This window comes from Branchiostoma lanceolatum, chromosome 5, assembly GCF_035083965.1.
Source record: "Branchiostoma lanceolatum isolate klBraLanc5 chromosome 5, klBraLanc5.hap2, whole genome shotgun sequence".
NCBI classification, from domain to species: Eukaryota; Metazoa; Chordata; class Leptocardii; order Amphioxiformes; family Branchiostomatidae; genus Branchiostoma; species Branchiostoma lanceolatum.
In genome coordinates this window covers 21,269,208-21,279,046 of record NC_089726.1, presented here as the reverse complement: position 1 = coordinate 21,279,046, position 9,839 = coordinate 21,269,208, and the positions used below count along the sequence as shown (strand labels likewise).

The 9,839-nt window shown below is 40.3% G+C and overlaps 1 protein-coding gene across 1 annotated transcript; it reads left to right on the top strand.

The window, feature by feature from the left end:
* The first annotated feature begins 5,339 nt into the window (after positions 1–5,339).
* LOC136434277 (polycystin-2-like) lies at positions 5,340–9,419 on the top strand. The gene is made up of 5 exons (XM_066427004.1): positions 5,340–5,557; positions 6,015–6,183; positions 6,763–6,860; positions 7,355–7,499; positions 8,738–9,419. Exons 1-5 carry the CDS (start codon positions 5,378–5,380, stop codon positions 9,079–9,081), a joined length of 936 nt encoding a protein of 311 aa, XP_066283101.1. The 5' UTR covers positions 5,340–5,377; the 3' UTR covers positions 9,082–9,419.
* Positions 9,420–9,839: the final 420 nt, after the last annotated feature.

Below are 9,839 nucleotides of genomic sequence, written 5' to 3'. Positions count from 1 at the left end.
GTGTGTCACAACTGAGAGGTCCATGGTTTGAAACAACCGATATGCCCTGATGTTGTGCCCTTGGGAAAGGCATTTTACACAACTTTCCTCACTTCACTCAGGTGTAAATGAGTACATAGCTTCAGGTAGGGACGTCCCTCGGATAAGACGTTAAATGGAGGTCCCGTGTTCGAGGAGAGCCACACCTCGAGCACGTTAAAGAACCCACCGCACTTATCGAAAAGAGTAGGGGTCCTTCCCGGTGCGAGTGGTTCAAAACCTTCAGTCCTATGACCGTGTATGGGTTCGCCCTTAGTAATAGCCTCCGGCTAGCTGGGCAACCCTGGCATGTACATGCTGAACCAATAAATAAAAAGAAGGTGAATCGATGTTGATGTTTGTTACATGTTGGTTACCAGATGGTTGGCCATCGACAAGGAAGATGGTAAGATCGAGCGTGCCGTCCCCGCGGCAGGCCCAGAGGAGATGACCAAATTCCGTAATATTTTTCTGGCAAAAAGTGCCAGGTTAGTGATTGATTTTTATTTATTTCAGGGAGATTAAAAAATTTTCCATCATAGTTATTAGATCATAGAAGAAAGCTAATATTCTTTATTGGTCAAAGGCCATTTTCTCGTGCATCTGAACACGATGGAATATGAAATACACTTAATATGTTTACTTTACTTAAACCACGTCTGTTGTTTCCTCGCCTCAATAAGTATTCTACTTTTGATACCAATTGTTTGGTACGTGATGTGTATATTTGTTATTTGTTCATTTTTAAAAATGTAAGCTAACTCTGCAATTCAGGGTGATTTTCCCCTGCTCATGTACGTTTGCACTTAGTGATAATGATTTAAGATTTAGAAATAAAACTTACCTCGCTGAATGCATGAAGAAAACAAGGAATGCTCCGTTTGCAAGAACTGAAAATGACTTAATTTTGATTGTACGTGCAATCATAGTATTCATTGTACAAAAACTTGATGCACATCCTTTTTTTTGCAATCATTTTGTGACAAACCATACAAAGGTACATACAATATGACACATGCTACAAGTAATATTCAAATATGATAGTTGATAAATAAAAGGCTGTCGAAGCCAACTCTCAATAAACTTTAAGTACAAGTCGTGCAAAACACTTAACACACAAAAGACATCCCAGTTGAGGGCTTTGTTAAAATACTTCAGACTATCCTATTTTCTAAGGTTACTCCCTTTTCTCAAATTCTCTTAAAATATTACTTAGAATAATAGGCCTGAAAGAATTAATCACAAGTCTCAATGATTGAATCTAGCCTTACATTCTGTGAATGAAGAGAGTTAAAGTGCATCATTTAGATTCATTTTGTGCAAGTAAGATTTGATCTGAGTTACGTAGCGGTTACGTGATGCAAATACATAATCAGCTGCATCTCATGCAATTCGTTTCATCCAGGGACATGAACGATAGTCACCTGTGGTTCTCTGTTGCTGGCCGCCCGGCACGGAGTCCCTTCACCCGTGTCCAGCGCCTGTCCTGCTGCCTGACCCTGCTCTACAGCACCATGATCACCAACATCATGTTCTTCGGCCGCGGGGACGACTTTGATCCTCCTGAGCCGCTCAGGATTGCAGGGCTGGAAATCAAGCCGCCAATTTCTCTCCCACAGGTAATAAAGTATACTATTAGGCTCACTCCAGAGGCGTCGCCAAAACGACAGCAAGATATACCGAAACACTAGATCATGAAATTCAGCTAAGATATGTTTCTCGTTTGATTTAAAACACGTTTGCTCTATGATTCGCTTCAATTCTATTAGATTATAGGTAGTGGTGGTCATCTAAAAATACGCCTCTTCTCATAGGCAATGATAATTCAAAGAGCGAAATCACCTGAAGCTGGCCCCCGATGCGGCCACCGATTGGTAGCCGCAGATTGGGCCGCCGATTTGTTTTCAGAGAGAACATTGCAGCATATTCAGATGCCCATTTGTAACAATTGTTGTACCGAATGTTCGTAGTTAATGCATTTTTTTTTCTTCTCGTTAGTTGATGATCGGAATACAAAGTGCGGCCATCATCATGCCAGTCAATCTCCTCATCGTCTTCTTGTTCCGTCAGTCAGACAAAAAGGGTCAGAAGGAGGATGAATATAAAGATGCGAATAAACGGCAATTAACAGAAGGCCGGGAGGCTAACACAGACGGTTTTCAACAAAATAAAAGGAATGCTAAGTACGGACCAGGCAGCCATGAGTTGTACCTGAATGATGGAAGCGCTCATAAGGACCGAACTTATGGGCGTACCGTGGTTGACAACAAACTCCGAGTCGTACAGCTGTCATCACAACGGAGCGACCGTCCTCAGAGCGGGGAATGTGTCGAAGACGATTCTTCAAAACGAAAGTGCTCTGCGTCTCGCTTGGCTGCCTTCTTTGGTGAGCTAACTACCTTTGCAACAATTGTCACATCGAACAACTTTAATTGGATGATATCAAGTTGAATTCTGATGACACAGAATGTGCTGGCCAGTTGCATTTCTATGTTTTATTTCGCACAGGCAAAAAGAAAATTATACATACATATACAACTAATCAAATATATGATGCTGGGAAAAGGAGTGATCAATCTGATCTATAACATTCCTTTCCCATTTTTCTTAAAACAAGATGATTTACAATAATGAATCAAAGTGTAGAAACAAAAGAACAATTCACAACTGAAAATTATAACAACTAACAAATCAATAAATGATAATACAAGATATTATTAATAACTAAAATATAAAGTATAAAAAATACCTAACTGAACATAGAAAAGTTCCCAAGTAAATAAGCAAGGAACAAATTGATAGATAATAACAAAGCAAATAATTAGAAGGGAGAACAACACACGTGAACAACATAAGAAATGTACCCAATTAAGATGTAAGGACACAAATAGAAAAATTAAAAAAAAAACAATGAATTGAAGATTAAGCATTGTTATGTATTACCTTTCCAGGTTGGTGTCTTGTGTGGAGCGGCAGTTTCGTGGCTGCCTTCTTCACAGTTCTCTACACGTTAAGCTTTGGTCGGCAGAAAGCTGAGGCCTGGGTCTTCACCTTCGTGACGTCATTTTTCACCGACCTGTTTCTTGTGCAGCCCATCAAGTTGATCATGGTGGCAATTCTGTTTGCCCTTCTTGCAAAGGTATTTTTCTGAAGAAGAACTCCCTGGAATTAAACATGTTTAACACTACAAATTTAAAGGTAAGAAATGGTGCTGAAAAGCTGTCAAACGTCAGTGTACGAGAACACTCACACCGCTTCCAAACCCGTTACTGTAGTACGGAAGTATACAGGGCGAGCTACTTTCCTAGAACAATTTAGGAATGGAACTGCCTACCTGCCAGCTCAATGAGATCAAACTCAGTCAACCAGTTTAGGTGGGGTTGGCCCAGCACAAGGGCCTCCCCACCTCCCAGTAGTTACATATATTAGCTAAGGCGGCTATCACAGCACTTTTTTATTCTTATATTGTTCATGTTGTTGTTTCATTTACTACTGTCAGTTTAGCTTAAATTTTGCACTTTTTTTGGAGCAACACCACCGCCATCGGCCGCCTTAGGCGTGCACCCTGGGCGTGATACCCACATGGGCTTTTGCCCAATAACATAGATAAGATAAGATAAATAAGAATGTTCCTTTCCCCTTCTCTCTATTACCAAAAACACAGAACCCAGTGGAAGATGAGGACCCTCCCCCATCATCACCAGCAGATGACGAAGAATACATAAACAGAAGTGTAAAGGTAAATTCGTCATTAGGTTCTAAATGTACATCGCTTGTGTACCTCTTAGCTTCGCAAAACGATATTTCCTTTCTTTGAGTGACGTATCATAATTGTTCCAAAAGAGGTCCTCATTTTTATAAATTAAATCCTTTGACCTTCTTCTCTACCCAAAGAGCGCAAGTTGTTCAAAGTATGAGTTTTATCTTAGCAAAGAAGGCCATTGTAGCATTTCATTTCCTTATAAAGTTTGTAAAAGAGATCCTGATTTGCTTGATTTATGTCAGACGATGTTAATTTTTAATTAACTTCCTAATGCCGCAAGTATAGTATTAATATCATTTACCACAATGGTAATATAGTGTTTCCTTCATTATGCAAATTAGGTCTTAATTTGCATAATTGATATTCATCGATAGTTGTTACTTAACGTATGTTGCATGTTGATGTTTGAGATCCGTATAATGGAATGAACTTTTCTCATTATCATTCATCATCATCATTTTATGCAAATTAGCTCATGATTTTAAAAACCATTATCTCACTATGGAAATCATAACTTAAGCTATCAACTTGAAATGACGATTCGTCAACTTATTTCTTAGCTGTTCTTCTTCAACAACTCTGAAAAAAAATTATAGCCCACTGCATCTAAAATGCCCAAATCTATACCACTCGCTCTGTGATATCTACCACTCAAACACCACGACACATGTATGTCCAGAACACGAGATATAAGAATACTCATTAAAACAAGAACACATACCAAATTTGAATACATCCATACAGCCAGCATTCTTGAGTTATTGTGTTTACAAACAGACACATTGTAAACATTAACATTATTTGTAAAGGTGACTGACCTCTTTAAGCAGAATTGGCAGTCATTTCGTGATAAGCCAACGCCTTTAAAAATGTCGTCATAAACACAACAATATGTATTTCTGTGAATTACTTCCACAAACTAGAAAGAGGAAAGGACTCCCCGAATGAGATTGGGTACAGCAACTGGTTGGCTGCAATATGTCGGTGGAGAAAGAACCAGTCATCGTCGAGAGGTAAGTAGCCTTGTTTTGAAGTACAGTTATATGAAGTATGTCATTTGAATACAGAAGAACAACGTCCAGACTTTCCATGATGTACAAAATGACTAATAAACTTGTGGACTTACGGACTGATAAGAATCTAATAACAGCTCAGAAGAGGACTAGAAATAGTCATGCTTTTAAGTACGAGAGTAATCAGCCAAGGATTGCTGTGTTCAAAAATTCATATTTTCCGAGAACCATTATGATAGTAGAATGGAACTCGTTGTCATCAAGTACTGTAGGAGCATCTTCAATAAATAGCTTTAAAGAACGGTTGCAGTCAGATATTCAAAGACTAGGTGTAACAGACTGTTCGGTGTAATATAACCAGCTGCCTCCGCGCCGCGTGCCTGCGAAGCTGGTGTGTCAGGCCTAATGGTAGTTTTACCGGCTATATAGATACAGATATGTTCATCGTAAGATATACATACATGGAATTTTCAACAGTACAGTACACTACCTGATGTTGAACTCTCACACAAAATATGCCACTCATTCATTTACATTGTAGTCTGTCGACACCCGAACTTCATCAGCACCTCTCAGCCCGTCCATGCTGGCAGAACTAAGAGCCAAGAGCGAAGAGAAACGCAAACGACGGAACGCAGTCCTGGAAGTTGTCGGCATAGGTTTGTTCGTTGCGGTCATCATGCTGACGGCGTATGGAGAGAGGAGTCCTATCGCGTTTTACATGACGCAGAACGTACAAGGACTGACCGAGGGGGCCACAGGCGTAAGTCATGCTAATGTATTTTTTTTTTGTAAAACAAACGAATTACCTGAAATACAAGTGTGAGGAATAGCAGGTTGAGGTTCTTCGATGGAAAGTGAAGACAGACTCCAATTGTTTGCCGTGGCCGAGAAACGATCTTTATTCCACACTCACATGTCCTCTCCTCTCTATTAACTCGAGTCGGTAGGTCTTGTCTAACACACTGTGTTCCTAATTTTATACGTTTTTCAACATCTTCAACATTAGTCATGAATGATATGGTAAAGGAGTAACAGTCTCAGAGGCAATGGAGAGCCTAGTACCGTCTTGCACAGCCTTGTACAGTCTTAGTAAGACACCGAGTATATGTCTCAGAAAGCTAGGGGAGTCCTCTACTTACATACACATTTTAATATGCGCTATATTATACACAAGCATAAGGAAAGTAGTAGCCATAACTTATTTGTTTTGCTCTCAGGTTAAGGACATCCCGTCATTCTGGACATGGATCACAGACGGTTTAGTTCCGGCCACCCACACTGCACTGCGGTACAACGGAAGAGCCAGCTCCGCTGACCGGATGTTGGAGGACATGTTGACTCATCCGGTCGGTGCAGTAAGGCTGAGACAAGTCCGACTCAAACCAGGTATGTTTTTATGTCTTGTCTTGCTTTGAATAGACAGATCATCTGATAATTGGAGTTTCTTTCTACACAACCAGGAATCTCACCTGCTGACGTTTCAGACACCTTCTACAGAGCTTCTGACTGGAGTACTGCTTCTCGCCGCTATAAGTAGCCGATGTAGGTGGCGCTTTTGCGGCAAGAACGCAATCCTAAACGTGGTTGAGCTTGTATCCCCTCTCGTCTCGGTTCATCACTGGTGATGACTTCCTGATCCACACTGCCTCCTTGATCCAACGGATACGTTCTCGTCGCAAAAGCGCCACCTACACCGGCTAATTATAGCGGCGAGAAGCAGTACTCCAGTCATAAGCTCTGAAGAAGGTGTCTGACAGACACCGAAACGTCAGCAGGTGAGATTACCTGGTTGTGTTTAATAAAACTCCAAATATCCTATGTTTTACCAACCTGATGAAATTATTTTCAGACAGATCATCTCTTTATTCCTCACTCAAAAAAAGACAAAAGCAATTATAACATTATGTCAAAACTGATTTCCAAGAAACATAATAAGACTAACTATCCCCACTTGAACTAACTCAGGAGAGATCTGCGATGTACCGGAGAAAATGAGAACGTTCATATCACGTTGTCAGGCAGACTTCAATCTCCTCTTGGCTGACTCACAAAATTACACCAAGGTAAGCTGTATTCTGCATAATATCATCTATCTATCTATCTATCTCCATCTATCGCTATCTATCTCTATCCATCTCAATCTATCTCTATCTCTCTATCTCTATCTATCTATCTATCTATCTATCTATCTCTATCCATCTCGATCCATCTCGATCTATCTCGATCTATCTCAATCTATCTATCTATCTCTATCTATCTCTATGTCTATCTCCATCTCTCTCTCTCTATCTCTATATATCTATCTATCTATGCCTATCTCTCTCTATCTTTATCTATCTCTATCAAACTCTATCTATCTCTCTATCTATCTTTCTATCTCTATCTATCTCTATCTCTATTTATCTCTATCTCTATTTATCTCTATCTCTCTATCTATCCATCCATCCGTCCATCCACCTATCAATCCATATTGCTATATATATATTTATATATATACATAAATATTTGACGTCTAGTTATATTTTACGCTGATAAGTTTGTTACATTACAAATGTAGGGATGGGTTCCTATCAACGACACCTTGCAGGACATGGACATTTTCGGTAATACGTCAACTCCGTCGCCAAATACGGTCACCAGTGACACTTTTGTCTCAGAGAGGGGTCATCCTTGGAATCATACATTTGCATCCCTGTCTAATGGTATGCTGCTCATGTTAACCAGATTTTTCGTACGCTGGCTTTAAAGGCACCCAGTGCATTTTATAATGCTTAGAAACTGGAAATATTCTAGTTGCTGTCATAGTTATGAAATTGACATTTGATGCCACTGTTTACCAAATTTGCGTGCGGATTTCTTATCAAAAGTGCTTAAAAGCGGCACAAAACTAAGCTACATGGTGATCTTTTAGTTTCACGCGCCTAGCGTAAATAGACCGATCCCATAGCCCCGCCCACCTCTGTCAAAACGTAGAAATGCAAAAAAATTGAAATATTTGAGTTTTTAATTCAAGTTTCAAGACTCATAAAATGCTCTGTTTGCCTTTAATGATCCTTTCAGTGCAATGTGATTAACTAAACAAGGGTCTGTAATATACACAAAGTCGAACAAAATAAACTAGTTACAAAATAGTGTACTTAGTTTCTCTGTTTGCATGTGATTTATAGTCTATGCCATCTGAATGCATCTTACGTAATGATATGAGGTCCTTCCATCCTGACTTATGCACTTTCTCAGACCAGATGTTTACTGCCTAAAAATCCCAGTTTATGGATATATTATTGATATGATATGATCTTCTTAATGAAAGCTCATCTGCGTTGGTAGTAATCATGATACAATGCTACACTTTCTTCCAACACTAAGGTATACACGGATTGAATTTTCGACGACCACTGTCGCATTCTCCAGGATCAATAATGATCAATCAGTGCCGAACGTAAACTCGCAAGAGTTACAGACACGTGACTTTATTAACACGTGTCATTGCGGATACGTGACGTCAGAAATCGGTCAAACGTGCCTGGAAGTTTATAACGCCCACTGTCTCTGTTGAGTGATGGCTCTCCGGGCCGGATGAATCTTCGGGCCATACCTTTTTAACTGGACAAAGTCCGAATACTGGACACTGAGCAGGACTACTTTATGAGAGGTATAAAGGAGGCCATATACATCAGGGCACTCCAGTCATCACTTAACAGAGACAGTGGGCGTTATAAACTTCCTGGCACGTTTGACCAATTGCTGTCGTCACGTATCCGTAATGGCACGTGTCAATAAAGTCACGTGTCTGTAACGATTGCGAGTTTACGTTCTGCAGTGATTGGTCATTATTGATCCTGAAGAAGGCGATAGCGGTCGTCCCAAATTTGATCCATGAATACCTTAGTGTTGGAAGAAAGTTTAGCATTGCATTATAATATGATCTTCTGTGCAATAGATTTCCCATACTTCGGAGAACATGGCACGTACTTGAGCGGTGGTTACCAAACAGCTTTGAGGACCACCAGGGAAGCAAGTCTTACTACGGCTACCTACCTTCAACACCATCAATGGCTGGACCAGCACACCCGTGCAGTCTTTGTTGAGTTAATTCTCTACAATCCACACGCAAACCTGTTTTCGGTAGTTACTGTGGTGGTAGAGTTCACGACTTCAGGGGCTGCCGACACAAGTTCGGAGGTTGTAACCTTGAGACTGGTCCAACATGGAGCCATCTTTCTTCTCACTCTTCGAGTGGCATTGGCGCTGTTTCTTCTGTTTTTCCTGCTAAGAGAAGGTTAGAATCGCCACAAATTTGTATATATCCATATTCATCTTAATGGTTTTGATCTATTTTTGCTTGACTAAATGAATGATATGCTTTTTGCCTTTCAACGAGCACACTTGAACAGTATATCAACACCACATACATATATACACTTCTCAAAACAAGTACAAGTTTTAAGAGTCTCGATGCTACAGACCGTATTGAGAACATATTTAAATGCAACAATCCCCACAATACAAACAGAGGTAAATATCTAAACGACCACTTTCACGTTAGAAAACATACTGAAACTTATGATTAAATCAATGATTATAACACAATATCGAAAACGTATGCAAGCCCTTATTGTATTGTATTAAGAAATTATGATGTCAAATTTTCGCAACCAGGTAGAAGTCTATTGTCACGGCCAGTTGAGTACCTGAGCGAGTTCTGGAGCTGGTTGGAAGTTTTGATCATCACCATTGGCTTCTCCACCTTGGTTGTCTACTTTAAGGCGCAAGGCATCATTGACGAGGTGACAGGGCAACGACAATCAGGCAGCACTCCTTTCGAAGAGTACAAAAGTGCAGCCGGCTGGTTTCAAGTCTACACCTACCTACTTGGGATTCTCATCTGCTGTACAACACTCAAGTTCATCCACATGCTGCGGTTTAACTCACATGTTCAAGCACTTTCTGTGACGATGAAGAAATCAGCAAAGCCCGTTTTACAGTTCCTCTTCGTGGCCAGCATCTTCATGATGACGTACACTCAAGCGGGAAACCTCGTC